The sequence below is a fragment of the Quercus robur genome, chromosome 11 (genome assembly GCF_932294415.1).
Source record: "Quercus robur chromosome 11, dhQueRobu3.1, whole genome shotgun sequence".
NCBI classification, from domain to species: domain Eukaryota; kingdom Viridiplantae; phylum Streptophyta; class Magnoliopsida; order Fagales; family Fagaceae; genus Quercus; species Quercus robur.
The window spans coordinates 11,959,584-11,983,296 of record NC_065544.1 but is presented as its reverse complement, the minus strand read 5'-3'; the positions used below and the strand labels follow the sequence as shown (position 1 = coordinate 11,983,296).

The following is a 23,713-nucleotide window of genomic DNA, read 5'->3' as shown; positions in this document are numbered from 1 at the left end:
CCAATTGCAAGGGATTGCTTAAAAATATTGTTGATCTAGATATGTTCTTACTCTTAATTTCTTCATTAGGATACAAAGCTTCTCTACCTAATAAGACTTTACAGTAAGCTATTAGATTAACTTCTTTTACCACAAGCTTTCAAGAGCCTAGCATTCTGTCACAAGTAATGAATTAAGACTTCCTTGATTCCTTTTGCTTGAACTCTTTTATTTTATTACTTTCCCTCTCTGTAATCAATCAGTTTTATATAAATTTGGTGTAATTGAGAAGGAATTTTTGAATTGGGTGCTGGTCCAAGTCTTTTAGTATCATCATCTTTGTCACATTCTCTTGGACAAAGCATCCACAGTTTTAGTTCACCATATTATAAAAGTCTAACCAATAATTCCTTCTTTTGCCACGTCTCGTATGATTATTACATGCATATTCATATTATGTTAAAGTAATTCTTCATATGAATATTGGTTGTTAGGTTGGTATTATTGATCACTAATAATTTATTGAACAGATAATATTCTCTGGATAATCATATGAGAAATCTATGATTTCATGCAAGAATTTTGTTGTGATATTATCATATGGTGTCACGGGCAAAACCTTTAACCTATAATTGACAGGCTTGTAAATAGCTTTGCTATGTACATGTAACATGCTTGTCATTTTCCTGGTACACTGAAACCAAGCACAATGTGAAACTATAATCATAGACTTCGACTATGGAATCTAGACCCATCTTCAAGGGGACCATAATCAGGGGAAAAAAAAGTATTATAATGGAAATTTATTGATTATTTTAAAAGGTATTATATGATTTCAAAAGAAAATTTTGTTAATTACATATCAAAATCAAATGATTGGGCAGTGAAAAATAAGCTTTACTTTTTTCCCTCTTCTATTCAATGGTGGTGTGAGAATTTGATCCCCTATTCAAGCCATACAAATGGAAACAATATGGCCAATGACAATAACATTTACACTTTTGACGTAGGAGGAGTTAAAATTCTAAATTTCTTATTTGATATCAATTAAGTTAACTAAAACCTAAAACAATGTTGATTTTTAAGAGATCAAAAAAATAAATAGATAAACTACGAATGGAGGCTTGGTTTCACATGCACGATAGGTAATATTGGAAACTGATATGTGTGATATAGTAATATCAAATAAAAGGCATCAATACCTGTCCATAGCTATAAATGAGGCTTAGTCGTCAGATCAATTATGGTTGGGAGTATTTTTGGTGTGGAAACAAATGATATAGAAAAGAGAAACATACTCCCATAATAATTAATTAATTAATAAAATAATAAATAATAAAAAGAAGAAAAAGAAGAAGAAGAATAGAGAAACATACTATGAGTGAGACAAATCATGGTTGGCAAATCTGTCGCTTGGCATCTAATAAACTAAATTCATTTACTTTAAATTAAGTCATGTTCAGGAGAAAGCATAATGTAAAACGGATTTGAGGACCTTTTTAGCGTTGGAAAAAGAGCAAAGAGTTGTTTAACAAGTAAATCCAAAAATAATAATAGTGATAATTAAGTTTATGACCCAACATCCTCAATTTCTAAATTGTAAACCTATCCAGATCAAGAACAGCAAATATAGACAAATTGGTATAAAGTCACCTTCAAATATCAATGAGAATGTTGATGCCAAAGTAGAATGTCAAATTATTAAATCTAAAAAAATGACAAATTCCCTCTATAGTCTCTATATACATTAAGAATTAATGTTGTTGTCCTCAGTCCTCACAAGTTGTAATCAATTACATTAGCACTAGGAATTTTCCAAACTATGGTTGTTTTCCACCTTCAGAAATTATTGCTGGAAGTCAATTATGAAATGTTTCATCAATGATTCAACATTTATCCCTGGGTGGGATCTTGTTTGTTTCGCAAAATCAATTCGTGTCCCCTCCATTTTTACAAGAATGTCTTAATTTCCAGGGAAATGATGTCAACGGTTTTTATATATATATATATATATATATATATATAAAAGAGTCATGTTAACAGGTTGTTAATAAACTATTATATTTCGAGAGTTTTAATATTATTTTTATGGAAAATATAAAAAGCTATCAATAAAATTATTTGTTTTATCATTTTCTCATAAAATATTTCTAAAAATAATTCCTAAACTTAACCAATACTTTTAGGACACTCTTTAACATTTTGCAATTTTTATTTTTTCATTTTCAACAAGGTAGAAAAAGTCAAAATATGACAGTAGAGAATAGAGAGGGCCAACTAGCAGAGAAGAATATAGATGACACCAACCTATTTCACTTTACAACACAACCATGCTAATTTCACAAGTTTCTGGAGAAAGTACTTTATCATTATTATCCTTGTGAAATTATAGGGCATGTGATCACAAATTTCGGGTATAATGTCAAAAGACTTTCCCAATTTCCAAACTTCCAAAGATTTTTCATGATTGAGTGTTAGAAATAATTATTCATATTTCTAACAATCAAGTCAAAAAATAATAATTAGAATGAATTAGATTTTCATTAAAAAAAAAAATGTATAATGAAGTAGAGGCTTCATGGACAGAACAAATTAAGTACATACATGAGGCCAATGTACCTTTATTTAAGTTTGTTATATATAGTAAGATTATATTGGGAAATTCAATGTACCATATTAGGGTTTCTTGGGGGCAATATTATAAATTCGGTGTAAACCCTCATTTTTCTTACTTCTATGGATGTAACCATATTGACAAATAACATAAATCTTTGTGCTAATCTCTCTTTTTTACTAACACTACTCAAATATGAAATATTCAACATAGCAGATCCATCAGGTACGATCTATTTCATGGCAAATACAAAGAAATGGATTGATGTTACACGCATAAAGCCTGCCCAATAAAAGGCCACATAATTAAGGACACTTATGGATTGAGATTACACAAACAATATAAGAAATGCTCGATGACTTTTCCACATAATCTGTTGAAGTAGGTTGGATTTGTTTGCACTTGACAAACAAAGAGCATAAGAAACATTATAAGTTGATTAATAGCACAAAATTCACAATTGAGTGGGCAAAGCAGAAAGCAAAAAATAGTATTTGGAGTAGGCAATAGGGTTACATGCAACCAATCAAACAATGCAAAGGGCACATAGGGACACTAATGTTTGGTAGCTTAACCCAATACTACTCCCAAAAACTACAATAATGTTCGAATTCTTTTCTTTACAAAGATGGTATATATGTATATAGTATTAATTAGACTTCAACAGAGATTATTTAAAAGAGTAAGTTGGAGTTTGGGAAGTTATTATGTATACGTGGGAAATGACAAGGGTTTGTGGGGGACTGCATTGACTTTGTAAAGCTTCAAAGTACAATATTTCTGAACAAAAAGTTCAAGGATCAGATGGAAATTCAACTGCTCACTTTCCTATGAGGGTCAGTCATTTTTAGCTAACACACTAAAACAAGCAACCCACGAGTGTTATACCCTTGTCGGTCACCCAACCACTGTATCTCCCACCCTGTAAGCCCATATCTGCATTACTTCATATTTAATGAGCAAAAAATTAAAATTATATATACAAAAAATTCACAATTTTTTTCATAATTACTGGTTTTAATTAGTGTAAAATAAACATCTATAATAATTTCATGTAAAAATAATGCTACACTAATAATAATATATAGTCTTAAATATTATGAAATAATATTGTGTATAACATTGTAATTTATCTAAGTCTCTCTCTTAGTCCTCTCTAGTCTCTTTAAATTTAATGTTTTCTATACCTTTCTCAATATTTCTTATGCACTCTGAGCTCTGTTGTATCTATTCTTATCTCGTTTGTTGAGTATTCTTCTTCATATATTATCATGATTTTCTCTGACCCATTTTGACCTTCACAATCTTTAATTCTCTCTCTCTAAATAGCACACGGTTGAAGTTGGGCGCTCATTAATGTCAATTGCTGCCTGGACTTGACTGAGACAGCCCTTGTGTTCTCATTTACAGCTAGTCTCTCTTATCTCTTAATTTGTCACCCATATTAAGGCCACTCTGCAATTCTGCAAATACCATCTTTCCAACGCATGCAACCATCAATTTTCGTACACAGTTCAAGAAACTTTGACATTAAACAGCCATGCACTCCTTCACATGCCCTTGCTCTTCTTCGCTCAAGCCAATCCTGTCACCACCGCCACCTTCACCATTTACACTTACCACAAACATTGACTTGTCTTTAATGCCTCAAACACCAAACTAAAACTCTCCCATTTATTGCATATTATAGCCCAAACCATACTACTATTTGATTGTTTCCCTCTTACACATACATACAAAGCTCTCTTCTCTCTTCTGAACTTTTTTGCATGTATAGAAGGTTAAAGATTTGAGCTTTACAAAGAAATGGCAAAGTTAGTGGAATATTTGTCAGTTCTATTTGTTCTTTGCATGTGTTTTTCAACTGGGTTTGTCTTGTGCAAGGGCAACCTTGATAGTAACTCAACTTTAGCAGTACTTTTGGAGGTAAAGACATCATTTGTGGAAGACCCAGAAAGTGTTTTGCAAGATTGGTCTGAAAGCAACCCAAATTTCTGTACGTGGAGAGGTATTACTTGTGGGTTGGACTCGGTGGATGGCTCGGTACAAGTGGTGAGTCTAAACCTATCTGACTCGTCACTCACTGGGTCTATATCACCTTCACTTGGTCGTTTGCAAAACCTGCTCCACCTTGATCTCTCTTCCAACAGCCTCACGGGTCCCATTCCACCTAACCTCTCTAACCTTTCGTACTTGGAATCTTTGTTTCTTTATTCCAACCAACTCACTGGTTCAATCCCAACTCAGCTCGGCTCACTCACGAGTCTCCAAGTCATTCGAATCGGTGACAATGGACTCACTGGCCCAATCCCCTCCTCATTTGGCAATCTTGTCAATTTAGTCACTCTTGGCTTGGCCTCATGCAGTCTCAGCGGTCCAATACCTCGGGAACTCGGTCAACTCGGCCGAGTTGAGAATTTGGTACTCCAACAAAACCAACTCGTTGGTCCGATTCCATCCGAGTTGGGAAACTGTTCCAGCCTCACAATATTCACCATTGCTCTCAACACTCTCAATGGATCAATCCCAAAGGAATTGGGTCGCCTCCAGAATCTCCAAACTCTTAACTTGGCCAACAATTCTCTCTCGGGTGAGATACCGAGTGAACTCGGTGAACTGAGTCAACTCACTTACCTCAATTTCATGGGGAACCAACTTGAGGGTCCAATCCCAAAGTCAATATCTCAACTGGGTAATCTTCAAACTCTTGATTTATCACTGAACAAACTCAGTGGAGGCATTCCAGAAGAACTGGGCAACATGGGTCAGCTTGCGTACTTGGTTTTGTCAAATAACAACCTTTCTAGTGTCATACCAAGTAACATATGTTCCAACACAACAAGTTTGGAGCTTTTAATGTTATCTGAGACTCAAATTTTTGGTGAAATCCCTGTAGAGCTGAGCCAGTGTCATTCACTAAAACAGCTTGACTTGTCCAACAATTCTCTCAATGGGTCAATACCTATTGAACTATATGGGCTTCTTGAGCTGACAGATCTCTTGCTCAACAACAATAGCTTGGTGGGTTCAATTTCTCCATTCATTGGAAACCTCAGTAATTTGCAGACACTTGCACTTTATCATAACAACTTGCAGGGAAGTCTTCCTAAGGAGATTGGTATGCTTGGGCAGCTTGAAATTCTGTACCTTTATGATAATCAGTTATCTGGGGAGATACCTTGGGAGATTGGCAATTGTTCAAGCTTGCAGATGATTGATTTTTTTGGAAACCATTTCAGTGGGGAAATTCCAATCACTATTGGAAGGCTAAAGCAGCTGAATTTTCTTCATATAAGGCAGAATGAACTTGTGGGTGAAATTCCCGCCACATTGGGCAACTGTCACCAACTAACTATTTTGGACTTGGCAGACAACAATCTCTCTGGTGTCATTCCTGTCACTTTCGGATTCTTGCAAGCTCTGGAGCAGCTCATGCTTTACAACAATTCTCTTGAAGGTAATCTTCCTGATACATTGATTCATGTAGCAAACCTGACCAGAATAAATCTGTCCAAAAACAGATTGAATGGTAGCATTGCAGCATTGTGTAGCTCGAGTTCTTTTCTTTCTTTTGATGTAACAAATAATTCATTTGACCATGAGATTCCTCCCCAGCTAGGGAATTCAGCTTTTCTTGAGAGGCTAAGATTAGGGAGCAACCAATTTACTGGGAAAATCCCTTGGACTTTGGGTAGAATCCATGAATTATCATTATTAGACCTTTCTGGCAATTCACTCACTGGAACAATGCCAGCTGAGCTTTCATTGTGTAAAAAATTGGCCCATATTGATCTGAACAATAACCTTCTTTCTGGACCAATACCTTCATGGCTTGGAAGTTTGCCACAGTTGGGAGAGCTTAAGCTTTATTCCAATTCATTTGGTGGGCCTCTTCCACCTGAACTATTCAATTGTTCCAAACTTCTAGTGCTTTCTCTGAATGACAATTTACTCAATGGAACTCTCCCTTCTGAAATTGGTAACTTGTCATCTCTTAATGTCCTCAACCTCAACAAAAACCAGTTTTCTGGTCCAATCCCTTCCACAATTGGTGAGCTAGGCAACCTGTATGAGCTTCGGCTCTCACAGAACAGCTTTGATGGTGAAATTCCTATTGAGCTTGCTCAGCTCCAAAATCTTCAAATCATTCTTGACCTCAGTTACAACAATCTCACTGGTGAAATCCCACCTTCAATTGCAACACTGACCAAACTCGAAGCACTTGATCTTTCTCACAATCAACTTGTTGGAGAAGTCCCTCCCAGAGTTGGGGAGATGATCAGCTTGGGAAAGCTCAATCTCTCTTATAACAATCTTCAAGGCAAATTGGACAAGCAATTCTCACACTGGCCAGCCGAGGTATTTGAAGGAAATCTACGTCTTTGTGGCAGCCCTCTTGGTCACTGCAATGCTCTATCCAACAAACACCAGACAGGCTTGAGTGAAGTAGCAGTGGTGCTCATTTCTGGAATATCTACTCTAATAGCAATTGGTTTACTGCTACTTGGGGTAAAACTCTTTTTGAAACACAGAAGAGAATTCAAAAAAGCCAGTGAGGTGAACTGTGCATACTCATCCAGCTCTTCCCAAGCACAGAGAAGACTTATCTTCCAAAATGGTGCTATAAAGAGAGATTTTAAATGGGAAGACATTATGGAAGCCACAAACCATCTCAGTGAAGAGTTCATGATTGGCTCAGGAGGTTCTGGAAAGATTTACAAAGCTGAATTTCCCTCAGGAGAAATAGTGGCAGTCAAGAAGATCTTGTGGAAAGATGATCTTCTACTAAATAAGAGCTTCACAAGAGAGGTTAAAACGCTTGGGAGGATAAGGCACAGGCATCTAGTGAAGTTGATGGGTTATTGTAGCAACAAAGGAGCAGGTTTGAATCTGTTGATATATGACTACATGGAAAATGGAAGTGTATGGGATTGGCTGCATGGACAACCTGTTAGTAGCAAGAAGAAAAAGAGCCTTGATTGGGAGGCAAGATTAAGGATTGCAGTGGGATTAGCCCAAGGAGTGGAGTACCTCCACCATGACTGTGTACCGACAATTGTCCACAGGGACATTAAGTCGAGCAATCTGTTGCTAGATTCCAATATGGAAGCTCATTTGGGAGATTTTGGCCTAGCCAAAGCACTCGTCGAGGATTATGATTCCAACACAGAATCGAATACATGGTTTGCAGGGTCTTATGGTTACATAGCACCAGGTATATATAAGAACGCTCATGCTATAAAATTTTCTATTTTAACATTACTTGTAATGATCCTAACAAACATTTGCCTTTGATTTCAGAGTATGCATATACATTGAAGGCAACAGAAAAGAGTGATGTATACAGCATGGGCATTGTGCTAATGGAGCTTGTTACTGGAAAAATGCCAACTGATGCGCCTTTTGGTGTGGATTTGGACATGGTGAGATGGGTTGAGACACACATTGAGATGCAAGATTCTGCCCGGGAGGAGTTGATTGACTCGGCATTGCAACCAATCTTACCAGGTGAAGAATGTGCAGCCTTCCAAGTGCTGGAAATAGCACTTCAGTGCACAAAAACCACCCCACAAGAAAGGCCATCTTCCCGGCAAGCATGCGATCAACTTATACATGTATTTAACAATAGGATGGTGGACTTTGGGAAGACGAATATAGATCCATATACATAAGTAATCTTGTTTAAGAGATTGAAATCCAGCGACAGTATAAAATCGCAGCCTATTGGAACAACTTTTCATTATGTAGATTTTGAGGCAACTACTTTGTCCCAGTGCAGTCTTTTATGAACAAAATTGACTACTAGGCACTAGCATTAGTTGAACATGCAGAGAAATGTAAGTCCTTTCCTTGTGAGCAGTTTTTAGTTTTTACAAGTACATTTCTTCCGTGAAGTATCAATATATCACTCCAAAGTCCAAACATAAATGCATCGAGTTATCTCTTTCAGAAGTACATTGCACGAATTCATGTTTTATTTGAACATAATTTTGTAATTCCATAAAACGTAATTTACTCTCACCTTGGCCCATCTTTGTCCTATGCCTGCTGTGCCTTAAAATCAAAATTTGCTGATTAGTTCTAAACTAAAATTCAAGAATTATCAAAAGCATGACCTCCCTCAAGTCATAAGACTTGATTTTCAAAATAGTCACGCTTGAAAGAGCACAGCTCAATTAATGCCATTTATTGATGGAGACATTGCATTAGCCTGTTTGCATTATAAAAGCAGCCCAAATATTTTGTGTAGCAACAATTAAATTGAGTTGGAAAACACCCAACAGCCTTACAAACATTGAAACGTAACTGAAAATCAAACATTCATCTACAACTCGAAGACCAAATTTTCTGAGAACATGAAAGTATTGTCTGAAGATGTCACAAAACATGGAGTGGAAAGCTACTCATCATCTTCATCTGCAATTAATGTAAAAAAAAAAAGTACAGGATAAATAAATGTAGGAGTTTAAAGGGAATAGGAAAAAGGGGAAAGGGGGGGTGGGGGGGGGGGGGGGGGGTGGGGTACTACAGACACTGTTACAAAATACAAACAAATAAATAAAAATATTTTATGGTAAAGGAAGAGTGCAGAGGTAAAATCAATAGCATTTTAAGGGTATAGCATTTATAATGGTGCTCCCAAGGATGGTATCATCTCACTTCCATCCATTACAGGGGCAGCCAAAGCCATTTGTTGCACAGAACTAAAACAAGGAATAAACAGTAATCTCTCATTCCCAAAATAATTCGCAGCACATACTTTATAGCGATCACCAGCAATATAAGTAGAGTTTTCAAGAAATGCCAGACTCCAGAAGAGTACCACCAAAATTAACACCAAATAAGAGATTTTCAAGTTGTACCTAAAGGAGATGGCTTTCAAGATAACTTTAAAACACTAAGAACAAAAGTGAATTATAACTTGCAAACACAGGTCTGCAGTAACCTTATTAGACTGTAGATCAAACACCAGCTGACGCTAGTCTAGAAGGCATAAATTTGAAACATAACCACATTATCATTTAGCAAAAACTGTAGCAGCCAAAAAATATAAACAAAATTTTTCTAATTTCTAATAAAATTTTTCATTACTTATCAAAATAAAAATAAAAATTCTGATATGACAAAAAACATTAACTGAAAAGAGGAACCTTCATAAATAAAAATCATTATCTAATAGCAGTTGTGAAGCAAACAGCATTTATAATTGCTGAAACAAAACCATCTATTTGCAACCAGAAATACACTAAATCAACATTCCGATATTCCTCATGGTATGCTTGACAGTTAGTTTACAAAAATGCTCTCGATACAGATTAGTCATGCTAACATGCACCATCACTCTTGCATTTTCATGGTAATCATGGCAAAGTTTTTACTTCATTCATTGTCAAGAGGTGGTGGTAGGGGTTAGGGGACTCAATCTAATAAAGGAATTAACTATTAAGAGTCCTGATCAAGGTTCTCACACCATGCGTTTGAATTAGGCTGAGGAAGTGGATGCTTTTGAGTGTGGACATGGAAAACCTAATGATAGTATTGCAGATCTAGATCAAGATCATTCACTGATACAGATAACTCCAAATCACACACAGCATTTCTTAGAAGGTGTAGGATTCTCAGAATTCTCAAAAAGTGCATTATTCCCAAAGTTTCCAAATTCTTAGACACAACAGAATTCCTGGAAGTTTCAGAATTGCTTTGCAGGGATGTGAGCCAATGAGATTCAAAACTCAAAGGGGTGTGTGAATTTTGAGATTGGGGAATCTTCTACTAGATTATTTATGCATGAGGTGACAAACTCCGCTAGTGTTAGGCCCTTAATCCTCGAGATAGGTGGCTGCATATGGTGGCAAATTGCACCCATGCCAGGCACACAAACCCATGGACATGAGGGAGGCATGCCATGGGCTGAAAAGGTGTTTTTGAGTAGCAATAGGTTGTGCTGCCCCTCTTTGTAGGGAAAGTCCGCACAATTTGGCTAAGTTGACAGTATGATGATGGCCTTGTGATAGTGTTGGAAATGTGGTCATGGCCTGGCAAGTTGTAGGCCATTGTTTGTTGTGGCCTGCACGTGTAGTGGTGTGCTGTGGCAGCCTTGCATGGTCTTGGTCATGGGCAAGTTGATGAGCAATGGGTGGGTTACTTATGTACAAGGTAGGGCTGGACTGTTTAAATGTGTGTCATGCAAGGTTTATGTGGGAAAAACATGGCTCAGCTGTGGTATGCACAAACCAAGGCTGAGTGTTGGGCAATTTACTTGGGCTAACAGGTTGGTATGCATGGCCTATGATGGGTTGTAACATGTGCATAGGCAGTGCACGTGTTGAACAGGTGGCAGCAACATGATATAGTAGTTACCAAGCAGTTACCAAGTAAAGGTGCTGGCAGTGCAACCATGCTCTAGGACAGCCAGTAGCTGTGTCCTAAAGGCAATTCCCAGATTTGTGTAGCAAGTCCAGGGGTAATTACTTGGTAACTGCTATTGATAATTATTTCCTACTTGATCCTTAAAGTTGTGCATGCTTTGTAAGACTTGATGGGTGTTTTTGTGTAAGGAAACCTTAGTATCCTTTGTACTTTGTGAGAGGTTTCAAGAGCATGTGCATGTGTGAGAGAAACCATGGTGTACTGTGAGAAAACTGTGTATTTAGTGTATTTTTGTGTGCTTTGTAAGCCTAGATGGCAGAATTTGACTAAGGCATATCCAAGTAGGGAGCCTTAGTGTCCTTTGTACTTTTGTGGTAAAGTGTTCCCCTATAAATTCTGTGCGTTTTGTGAATGCTGTGAATCACACAAACTGATTCTAAGTTTCCTTATGTGAGAATTGGTTTGTTGGCAAAGACTAAGCAAGGCATGCTTAGTGTCATCATCACAAGACAGAAAATTTGGGGTGAAAATATGCCCTGCGACAATTAGTGAGGTGGACAAGTGTACTCCTAGAGAGCATGTTGAGGTGGCTCATGGTATGGTTAATCATGATGGTGAGATTATTAGCCGACCCCAAAAATTTGGGACTAATTCTTAGTTGACATTGTATGGTGAGATTATTATAAAGCCATCAAAAGAGGCTAGAGATGAGTGTCAAATCATGGAATAAAGGTTTGTTTGGTGAAATCCTTAAACCCCTCCTTTTTATCTTGGTTTAGAATACAGTAAAGAAGATTAGGGGAAAATGTGGAGTGTTTGTACAATAGAGTCTCATGATGTACTGAAGTCCAGAATGTGGCACACTGCTAACAGACCTCTAATATCAAGGAAGTGGAACCCTAGCATGCAGCTCTTAAAGTTCCAATTAACAAAAATTTCTATTTGGATTAAGCATTTCACCTATTTTAATACATATTTGACACCTAGTAGACTTAGTTAAATAGCTAGTGGTGCAGGGATTTCCCTTTATTTATACACTATAGCTCAACAGGTAACTAGAATGAATTTTGCTCAAAGTTGTGTGGAGGTAGATATAAATGATGAGTGCTGATGGGAATTAAGCAGAAGTTATTGTTGAATATAATTGGAAACCACAATGATGTCACCTATGTAAGTTGATACCCAAAACAGAGTTCTAAAAGTAATGGAGGGCAAGGAAAAAGCAGAGAACAGTAATGACTGGAAAGTTGTGTCTATTAGCAAGAAAAAGGGAATGAATATAAGCATGCTTCTATTTTCCCAGTGGGAACAGCAGTCATTTTGCTTTGCCAGCTGATCATGAAGGGAAAAAAACCAACAGAAAACTTCAAGCACTGAAAAATTCAATACTCTGGCTGATATGACAGAAAGAGAAGGTGAAATTCACCATGATGATACTGCTGAATGTGGAAAGAGTGATTTTGAGGATGATAAGATATGAATCTGGAGAGAGATTCTTAACCACTCTCTAATACAATTAAAGCAATAGGAGTTTGTGGTGAGGTGATGAAGGGCACTTAGAAATTTGCTCAAAACTTTAAAAGGACGAACAAGATGGTAAAGGTAAAGCATTCTAGATTTCTAACATTGACGTTTTTTTGGCTCATACAAAGAACGGAACTACCCCAATCTTTATTCATCTATGATATATTTAAAATGCAACATAAGGTAGCTAAATAAAAACAGAAGGAAGCTAGAGCCTTGTTTATGAAAATAAAGTTTGCGCTTGGTGTGGTGTGGTGTTAAAACTAGATTGAACATCTTATCAAAAAAAAAAAAGCACTAGATTGAACACTGTAACACTATGAAAGTTTCTTCTGCCATTATGCCCAGTTGGAGCATCATTCACAATTACACTCTTGTGTTTTTTTTTCTCTACATTTCTAAATGGATCTAACAGCAGTAATGATAGAAGGACCCTCTTAAATAGGATAAGATGGTATATTACTCAGGTCAGGGATAAGGCAATAAGCCTTGGATTCTAGCTGGGGATTAAAGATGCCAGTGAAGAGTATGGAGGTTACGGCTTAACAAGTTTCGACAAAAAGTTCAGGGAATATCCGATGACAGAAGAATTGATAACAGGGATTAAGCAGGGTCTATTGCCAAAAATTTAAACAGAGTCCCAAATAATTATCAACAGTTTTCTTCTTTTCTTCATAGCTCTATAGAATTCTTGAATCTTGGACCAAAGACCATTGTCCTAGTATTATTTCTCTTATGCCTAAATCTCTTTCATGACCTAAGCCATTCAAGTTCTTTAACCATTAGGGAGATAAAGATGCTTTTCACCCTCTGGTTCAGTGTATTCCAGCAGCATATTAAGGACATCACTATGTACATTATTTATAAATAGCTTATACTTTTGACACTTGAGCTTCGGAAGTTTAATAAGAATCGTTATAAAAATATTTTTAACAAAGTTCAAGTAGCAAAGAATAATCTGTATCAAGCTTAAAGATTATTTTGAGGAACCCAAGTGTTTCAGGATGTGTTCAAACTAAAAAGGCAGTGCCTTACTGCTGAGTATACAACCATTAGAAATTTAGATGGAGCTTTCATTTAGCAAAAATCAATAATTCAAAGGCCTAGGAAAGGTGTATGAATTCAAATTATTTTAATAGATATGATGGCATCTGAACCCATGGCGTCTACTCCATGATGATTATTCTTTATCATCAGGCCAAGACACCAATTGGTTTTTTGGTGTCAAGTTGTTAACAGGATTCAAACCTATTAAGAATGCAAAGAAGTGTTGCATATCTCAAGCCACACAGCTAGCTAGTAGTGTAGCTGGGACTGATGAAGGAAGCACTAGCTCAGCCACAAGACCAGCAGTCAGTGCAGCATTTGCTGATGAGGTACGCACTGATCAGACTACCAAGCTAGCATCAAAGGACAAGATCAACTCAGCAATCTTGGAAATGATTGAGTCCATGCCACATCATGAGTTCTTCATCCAGGATCATTGAAGAAGTTAGTTCCACAAATCTAGGAGTTAGTTACTTAGGCTTGCCACGTGTACAGCCACCAGAAAATTCAAATAACTGATTTTGGCGCCAATAGTTGAGTTAGTTATTTCTCTGTGTATATAAACAGAGTAATGTGTAGATGTTTATTCATTCAATTCATTTCATTGTAATTCATTCTTCAATCAATGAAATTCTCTCTATTCTATTTAGTTTCTCTGTTTCTTTACATGGTATCAGAGCCCTAGCATGTGCTAGCTTCGCTTCTTGTTACAAACTTTTCTTGTTTGCCAAACAGAGAATACTTCAAGAGTTTTCCTTGAATTCTGATTTTGCAAGATCTTAATTCATCTCTGTTGATATTGAATCTTGTCTTTCGATTCCATTTCCAATTTCATTAGAAGTTTCATTCAAGCTTCGTGAAAATCATCAATGGCCTCTGTTGAAGGAAGTGACTCTGATCCTACGCACAATCAATCCACACACCAAGCTCCTCAGTCTAACACAGAAATCAATTCTCCCAATCGGTTTTTCCTTAGTGCAAGTGAGAATCCTGGAAATATCTTAGTCACTCAACCACTCTTGGGGATGAGGAACTATCAATCTTGGTCTAGGGCTATGGTTCTAGCATTGACTGCCAAGAAAAAGATAGGATTCGTGAATGGCAAGATTGTAAAGCCTGAAGATGATTCTCCTCTGTATGAAGATTGGGAAAGTTGTAACACAATGGTGCTTTCTTGGTTGATCAACTCTATGCATGATGATGTTTCAAGTGGCATCATGTACTGTGAGACTGCAAGGGAGATGTGGCTGGAGTTACAGCGTGTGTTTTCACAAGAAAATGGACCAAAGGTTTATAATCTTCAGCAAGAGATTTCACAGATAACTCAGGGGCAATTATCAGTGACTGAGTACTATTCTAAATTCAAGAAGCTTTGGGATCAATTGATTCATTATGAACCTTTACCAGCCTGCTCTTGTGGAGCAATGAAAACTCTGAGCATTGCACATGAGAAATCCTATGTGATGAGGTTCTTGATGGGACTCAGTGAGAATTTCGAGACAGTGAGGAGTCACATTCTCATGCTTGAACCATTTCCTTCAATGAGCAAGGTATATGCTCTGGTTCTCCAAGAAGAATCTCACAAAGGCATTGGCCATGGCTCTACCTTCACACCTAAGCCTGATTCAGTGGCAATGTATGCCAATACCAGGGGATATTCAGGCAATAAAGGTGGTTTCAAGAAGGAAAGACCTTTGTGTACCCATTGTAACATGCTTGGACATACTATGGACAAGTGTTACAAGCTCCACGGGTATCCACCAGGTTACAAGCACAAAGGGAAGCCTAATTCCAATGCTAACCAAGTTTCATATCCTCAAGGTCAAGCTGTTGAGGTTCCTTCTAATGCATCTGTTCAGTGTCCTATTTCTAAGGCACAGTGTGAACAATTACTTGCTCTATTCAATTCTGGGACTGGTCAAGGTGCTAATCACCATGTTGCAAGTGTTAGTACAAGTGCTGCTGTCTCTAGCATGCCTTCTGGAGCTACTGGTTCGCATGCTGCAACTGGTGTGCCTTCCACATCTATGACATCTTCAGACTATACTCAATCTACCTTTGTTGACACCATGTCAGGTATCAATCCTTTGCTTCATTTTTCCCCTTCCTTGAAGCATTCAATCTTTTCTGCTAAAGTAGCTGATAGGGATGTCTTTTGTGCCACTGATTGGGTCATAGACACAGGGGCTACAGATCATATGGTCCATTCTATTGCATGTTTCACCACTATCACTGCTACCCTAAACACCTTTGTCAATTTACCTAATGGTGACGTTGCTTCTGTTACTCATGTTGGCATTGTGAAGATATCAGAACACCTTATACTTCACAATGTTCTTTGTGTCCCATCTTTTAGTTTCAATCTCATCTCTGTCAGTCAGTTAGTTAAGTCCACTGCTTGTTGCCTTATTTTCCTTGGACATTGTTGCTTTATCCAGGACCTTGCTCATTGGAGCACACTTGGTCTGGGTAGAGAAAGCAATGGACTTTACTTGCTGGACAAGAGCTACATTTCTTCACCATCTGTTGCTGCTTCTGTACATAGTCCTCAAGTTCACATCTGGCACTCCAGATTGGGCCACCTGTCAAATGCCAAATTGGCTTCAATAAAATCTAGTGATGTACCTAGTTTCATTTCTATTGAGACCCTTGATTGTAACATTTGTCCCCTTGCAAAACAAAAACGTTTACCCTTTAATAAAAGCTCTCATTTGTCTAAATCTTGCTTTGAGTTGATTCATTGTGATTTGTGGGGACCCTTCTCGGTTTCTACCATTGATCATTGCAAGTATTTTTTAACCATTGTTGATGACTATTCTAGAACCACTTGGGTTTATCTGTTAAAGCATAAGTCTCAAACACAATCTGTTTTAGAACAATTTTGCACTATGGTGGAGACTCAATTTTGTAAGAAAATTAAAACTCTAAGGTCTGACAATGGGACTGAATTCATCATGAAAGATTTTTTTGCAAAAAGGGGCATCTTACATCATTTGAGTTGTGTTGAAACCCCTCAACAAAATGCTATTGTTGAGAGGAAGCACCAACACATCTTAAATGTGGCAAGAGCTCTCATGTTTCAATCCCATTTACCTTTGCATTTGTGGGGTCATGCTATACTAGCTGCTGTGTACTTAATCAACAGAACCCCTTCATCTGTTTTGTCAAATCAGATTCCTTATGAAGTTTTATTTGGTCATCCACCTAGCTATGCACATCTTAAAGTGTTTGGTTGCTTATGCTTTGCTTCCACTCTTTCAAATCATAGGTCTAAATTTGCCCCTAGAGCTGTTAGGTGTGTCTTCTTGGGATATCCTTTTGGGGTTAAAGGATATAAGGTTCTTGATTTGTCTACTAACAAGGTGTTCCTTTCTAGAGATGTGGTTTTCCATGAAAATTCTTTCCCTTTTGCTTCTATTTCACCTCATAATGCAGATCCTTTCCTATCATCTGCTGTGGAAGCTTCTTGTTCTGCTGGTGTTGCTGATTTTGTTACTCCTGTCAGCATTTCTGAACCCTCTTCCATGGATTTTACTGATCCACCTTCTTCTTCTCATCAGCATGTTCCACTTGTCTTGTCTTCTAATCCTATTTCTTCTTCTAGTCCTATACAGATGTGTCATTCTGATGCAGTACCTTCTTCATCACCACCAGTTGCTTCAGTGCCTCCAGTGCCTCTAAGGAAGTCCACTAGGGATATCAGACCTCCTGCTTATTTGCAGGACTATGCTTGTACTGCCATTGCACCTGGTGCTCCTTATGCTCTTGATCAATGTCTTACATATTCTCACTTGGAGCCATGCTACCATTCTTATTTGCTGGCAGTTACTTCTAGTCCTAAAGAGCCTTCAAATTTCTCCCAAGCTGTTCAAGATCCACTTTGGAGGGCTGCCATGGACAAAGAAATCCAGGCCCTTGAACAGAATCATACTTGGACTGTGACTACCTTGCCTCCTGGTAAGCTTCCCATTGGCTGCAAATGGGTTTATAAAGTCAAGCTTAACCCTGATGGAAGTGTTGAAAGGTTCAAAGCTAGGCTGGTTGCAAAGGGGTATACTCAAAGGGAAGGTCTTGATTTTCTTGAAACCTTCTCTCCTGTTGCTAAAACAGTTTCAGTGAGGGTCTTGATTGCTCTTGCTGCTGCCAAGCAATGGCCTTTGCACCAATTGGACATCAACAATGCCTTTTTGCATGGTGATTTGGATGAAGAGGTTTATATGTCATTGCCACCTGGTTTTCTCAGTAAGGGGGAGTGTGTTTCAGATTCTTCCACTGCTCCTAAGGTGTGCAAATTGGTTAAATCTCTTTATGGGTTGAGACAAGCTTCAAGGCAATGGTACACTAAGCTATCAACAACAATAAAGGAGCTTGGTTTTGTTCAATCTCAGGCTGATCATTCCTTATTTGTGCACAGCAAAGGGTCCTTGTTCACTGCTCTGTTGGTCTATGTTGATGATATGGTGATCACTGGCAATGATCATGCCTGTGTTGTCTCTCTCAAGTCCATTCTTGATCAAAAGTTTGGTATTAAAGACTTGGGATCACTCAAGTATTTCTTGGGTTTAGAGATTGCAAGGAACAAGAGTGGGATCAGCTTAACACAGAGGAAGTATGCCTTGGAAGTGCTTGAAGAAACTGGTATGACAGGGTGTAAACCAGTCCAAACCCCAATGGAACAGCAACTGAAGTTGTCTAAAGGCAGTGGAGACTTACTTACCAATCCAGGACAGTATAGAAGGCTCATTGGGAAGCTTATGTACTTGACCTTGAGCAGACCGGATATCACATATGCAGTTCATAGACTCAGCCAGTTCTTAGCACAGCCTAGAGCACCACACATGAAAGCAGCCTCTAGAATACTTCAATACATAAAAGGAACACCTGGTCAAGGTGTTTTCTTTCCCACTAAATCTGATCTACACCTAAAAGCATACTGTGATGCTGATTGGGCAGGGTGTCCTGACACAAGAAAGTCTCTAACAGGCTATTGTGTGTTCCTTGGTGATGCCTTAGTGTCTTGGAGGTCTAAGAAGCAAAGCATAGTCTCTAGGTCTAGTGCAGAAGCTGAATATAGAGCTATGGCTAACACCACATGTGAATTGACTTGGATTTTGCATCTGCTACAAGATTTACATGTCAAACATGATCAGCCTGTGTTGATGTACTGTGACAACCAGGCAGCAATCCATATAGCAGCTAATCCAGTGTTCCATGAGAGGTCAAAACACATAGAAGCTGACTGCCATATTGTAAGGAATAAGATCCTTGAGGGTGCACTCAAAACCTTCCATGTTTCGACTAAGAATCAGTTGGCAGATGTGTTTACCAAGGCCTTGGGAGTGGAGAGTTTTTTAAGGCTAATTAGAAGACTAAGTGTCATAAATATTTTTGCTTCTCATGTGGAATATCCTCATACTGGTATGGAAGATCAACAGGCAAGAGCTGTACTCTTGAGGGGGAGTATTAAGAATGCAAAGAAGTGTTGCATATCTCAAGCCACACAGCTAGCTAGTAGTGTAGCTGGGACTGATGAAGGAAGCACTAGCTCAGCCACAAGACCAGCAGTCAGTGCAGCATTTGCTGATGAGGTACGCACTGATCAGACTACCAAGCTAGCATCAAAGGACAAGATCAACTCAGCAATCTTGGAAATGATTGAGTCCATGCCACATCATGAGTTCTTCATCCAGGATCATTGAAGAAGTTAGTTCCACAAATCTAGGAGTTAGTTACTTAGGCTTGCCACGTGTACAGCCACCAGAAAATTCAAATAACTGATTTTGGCGCCAATAGTTGAGTTAGTTATTTCTCTGTGTATATAAACAGAGTAATGTGTAGATGTTTATTCATTCAATTCATTTCATTGTAATTCATTCTTCAATCAATGAAATTCTCTCTATTCTATTTAGTTTCTCTGTTTCTTTACATGGTACCAGTCCCTTATTTGATAACAAGAGACTCTACCAATTAAGCTATAACTGGAACACACATGAATTCAACTTTTTTTTTATGATGATCAACCTCTTCAAGACAGGGCCGCTTCATGTACCCACCCTTGTCGAGTAAACCCTGGATACACGACCCCATCCCAAACAACGGTGTACTGGGTAATCCCAGTACTGGAGTCCTCAACCCATGAGGCTAACCAAGTTCCAACCAAGCTACCCTGTGTGGGAAACTTATTTTCATAATAAGAATGAAAAAACAAAAACAAAGCTACAATCAAATGCCCTTATTCTAAGTCTGGTAAAAAGATTGAGGATTTTAATTCAACCATACATGAGTCTATTCATTTCTATCAAGCCTTATTGGGGACTAATGCAGCTCTTCAACATTAAATTTCTATCAAGTCTAATTAGATTAAGGCTAGTCCCTCCTAGGACCACATGGATACACCTATAATTGAAGGTAAAAACCAAAAGGGAATAGAATTCTAGGAAATAAAAAAGTACCCATTTGCAAAGAGCAAAGCAAAATCATAAAAGTGAAATATTTGCAAAAAGAAAAACAAGGGTACACCTCTAATTGATGCTGCTCAACAAAAAGGGAATTGAATTGTGAGATATAAGAAAATACCCATTTGGAAATAGCTGAGAAAAAACATAAAAACCAAAAGGGACATAAATTCTATGAAAACCAATATACCCATTTGCAAAGAGCTAAGCACAAACATGAAAGTGAATTCAGATTTGCCAAAAGGAAAACATAGTAATACCGAAGTAACGGCGCTCGTTGGCGGCTTTGGCCTTTTCAAGCATCTTATCGAGGTCTTCTGCGAGCTGAGCGTCCCATTTCACGAGCTGATTCACGAACACAACTCCGAGACCCATGCCAACCACGTGCTCCCATGGATCTACAAGTAAAAACCATTTCCATCAAAATTGGTTTTTGTGGGTTTGTGTTTTTTTTTTTGTGTATTGGAAATGAAAAGGAAGAGGAATGGAGAGACTTACGGCGCATGTAAGGGAGTTTTCGGAGAGCGTTGGAGTACATCTGGGTCCCCAGCCCCAATAGAGCTCCGATCATTGTTGCGCTCCAAGCCATTTCTCTCTCTCTCTCTCTCTTCGATTTTACTGTTTTTTGTTCTTTCTTCTTCAGGTGCTCTTTGTGTTTGGGTTTTACAATTAGTGAGGACCGATGAGTTCACTGTTCACCACTCACACACCACTTGAGTACGAGCAATGCTAAAGCGTACACAAAAATTTCACTACATTTTTTTTTTTTTTTTTTACCTATCACTACAATCTGCCACATCAGCCATTATAAAAAATTTTGCCAAATTTTTTTTTTAGACTTTTTCTTTATGAATTAATTTTATTTTAATAATTATTATTTAATTCAGTATTGCTTCGAAATTATTTGAAAATCTGACATTTTTTGTTTTTGTTTTGAAATTATGTTTTTAAAACACAATTTTAAACGTTTAAATCATATATAACTAAGTCGAGTGAAAGTATACCTTAAACACTTAGTATGATAAGTGTTATTCGCTAAATTTTCCGATTAAAATCCTTCTACGTCAATTTATCGGTGTCGACATAAATGATTTCAAACTCTTCTTTAAGGATGATGGTGGTCATTATAGAAAAAATAAAATATAAAAAATCCAACTACCTCAATCAAGCAATTTGTAGCAGATGAGGCTGAGAAGCAAGGTCTTGGAGCAGGTGAGTAAAGCGAGACATTACAATCGGAGAATTCCAAGGAGTACAAATCTTAATCAAGGAAATTTTTTTGGCAAAAGTACATCAACAGCAACAAAAAACCCTATAGTTTTATCATTGGAATACATTAAACCCAATCTTTTAAATGAGAGATCTTACTTTTATATATGTACATTTCATATCTGAGTGTGGGATTTGTTTGAGGTTTTTTTGGGTATATTTATGAAAACTTGGGGTTTAGAGTGTCCCACTTAAAAAGTATACGATTTAATGTGTCCTAACTCCTAACGATAATACTATAGATATATATATTTTTTTTTCCTATTATACCTTCCCCAAAAGTTTTTTTACATTGTTGGCGCTAGAGTTGGAAAGGAGGTTTCCAACAGGTCTCCTCCCTCTCACTCTCGCAACCTTAGTTTTCATTCTCCAATAGTGTGGATGCATCATCGACCCCATCACCCCTTAGGTCCCATTTGGGTCCTAACACTAGTTCCATGGCATGGACCCCTCTCCTCCCTCCCACAACGTTCACCACTCCTCCTTTCACTATGTGAAATTCTTGGCTTTTGAGTTTTGAGATTGATGTGTTTTTGAGTTTTTTTTTTTTTTTTTAATTGTAAATTACACCATGAAATTTGTAGTTACTTGGATTTTATACCTAAAAGTTTTAGAACTTGGATTTTACACCTTGAAGTTTGGTTCCGTTAGCAATTCACCCCTTACGATTAATTTCTGCTATTAACCGACACATCACTGTGCTGACATATTTTATTTTAGCCAAATTAGCCTCAAAACTATGCAATTTTAATGAAAAATAAAAGCTGACCTAGCATACATAAAACTAAAGGCCTAAAACTACACCGTTTAAGCCTAACTTCTAAAATCTCAAACCAAAACTCACAAAGGCAACTCCCTCCCACCTCGCGCTGCAGAGACCCATCGTGAACAGCTCCAAAGCGGCAGCCACAGCGGTGGCCACAGCAGCAGCCACAGCGCAGCCACACTGAGAACTCTTTCTCTTCTCTCCAACTCTATTTCTCTCTTTTTGAATTTCACTTTTTCTTGTCATTGTTGGATTTGGAGTTGTTGGGGGATTCATAGCTGTGATTGGGTTTGCTAAATCAATATTCGTAACTATCTTTTCTGATTCTGACTCATACTCTTACTACTGCAGGCCTAAGGTTCAAGTCCAAATACCAATCATCTATTCGAAGACATGTCCGTCTACAAATAGGAGCACCAGAGGTGAAAGACGTATGAACTTTACAGGAATTCCTTTTTCCTTCTCTAGGCTTAATAAATTTTTTTTTTTTTGTTGTTGGTTGCAACAACTTTGCAACAATGGCCGATATTGCTCCTACAGTATTTTGGTGCACATATGATTGCACTCCAAACATGAAGGTAGAGAGTCGTGGACTTCCATGCTCATGTTTTAACTGTTGTGAGTCCGCGAATGTCCCTTCAAATCATCAAGTATTTGCTGTAGATTTCAGAAGTATAAATGAATCAAAAGATTATGGAGCAACCGAGCCTTGCAAATATGCCTTCCTAGTAATCACAGCTATGAATCCCCCAACAAATCCAAATCCAACAATGACAAGAAAAAGTGAAATCAAAAAGAGAAAGAAATAGAGCTGGAGAGAAGAGAAAGAGTTCTCACTGTGGCCGCCGCTATGGAGCTATTTACGATGGGTCTCTGCCGTGCGAGGTGGGAGGGAGCTGCAGAGTTTTGGTTTGGGATTTTAGAAGTTAGGCTTAAACGTGTGGTTTTAGGCTTTTAGTTTTGTGTATGCCAGGTCAGTTTTAATTTTTCATTGAAACTACGTAGTTTTAAGGCTGATTTGGTAAAAATAAAACATGACAGCATGGTGATGTGTTAGTTAATAATAGAAACTAACTGTGGGGGGTAAATTGCTAATAGAAGCAAATTTTAGGGTGTAAAATCCAAGTTTTGAAATTTTTAGATGTAAAATCCAAGCAATTCCAAACTTCAGGGGTGTAATTTGCAATTTACCCTTTTTTTTATTATATTTTTAGTGATTTTTTAGTATTGTGATAGGAAATTGTGAGTGCTGCTCCAATCTAAGAACAAATGTTTTACTTTTAGTGTGCATTTGGATACCGTTTATTTTGCTGAAAACTGAAAACTTATTACTGAATATAGTATAACAAAATATTTTTTAAATGATTGTTCATGCATTTTAATTACTTAGCAGGTTCATGAATAGTGCCCTGGACCAGCCCCAAAAAAAAAAAAAGGCAATCAAGGAAAACACAGCCGCAACCGCTACCCAAACAGAGCTTTAGTAATTTTTTGGTTGATATGTTTTTGGGTTTTGCCCCTTTCTTTATTTATTGGGTTTTGTCCCTTTATTTATTTATTGGATTTTGGTGATATTGGAAATTTTGGGTATTGTTACAATTTAAGACCAAAATTTTGGTATATTGTTCTTTAAAGGGATGCTGGAGATGTTTAAGGCGAGGGAGAGGATGTCAACAACAATGTGGCAGA

General features: G+C 37.6%; 2 protein-coding genes across 2 annotated transcripts; one reads left to right on the top strand and one right to left on the bottom strand.

Annotated features, from left to right (window-relative positions):
• Nucleotides 1-3,764: 3,764 nt before the first annotated feature.
• On the top strand, nucleotides 3,765-8,624 carry LOC126705354 (LRR receptor-like serine/threonine-protein kinase GSO1). The gene is made up of 2 exons (XM_050404304.1): nucleotides 3,765-7,808; nucleotides 7,895-8,624. The coding sequence occupies exons 1-2, from the start codon at nucleotides 4,400-4,402 to the stop codon at nucleotides 8,263-8,265; spliced, it is 3,780 nt and encodes a 1,259-aa protein (XP_050260261.1). The 5' UTR covers nucleotides 3,765-4,399; the 3' UTR covers nucleotides 8,266-8,624.
• Nucleotides 8,625-8,750: 126 nt separating this feature from the next.
• LOC126705355 (uncharacterized) lies at nucleotides 8,751-20,661 on the bottom strand. The gene is made up of 3 exons (XM_050404305.1): nucleotides 20,488-20,661; nucleotides 20,250-20,387; nucleotides 8,751-9,010 (listed from the first exon to the last, which is right to left on the bottom strand). Exons 1-3 carry the CDS (start codon nucleotides 20,576-20,578, stop codon nucleotides 8,994-8,996), a joined length of 246 nt encoding a protein of 81 aa, XP_050260262.1. The 5' UTR covers nucleotides 20,579-20,661; the 3' UTR covers nucleotides 8,751-8,993.
• Between the last annotated feature and the right edge of the window lie 3,052 nt (nucleotides 20,662-23,713).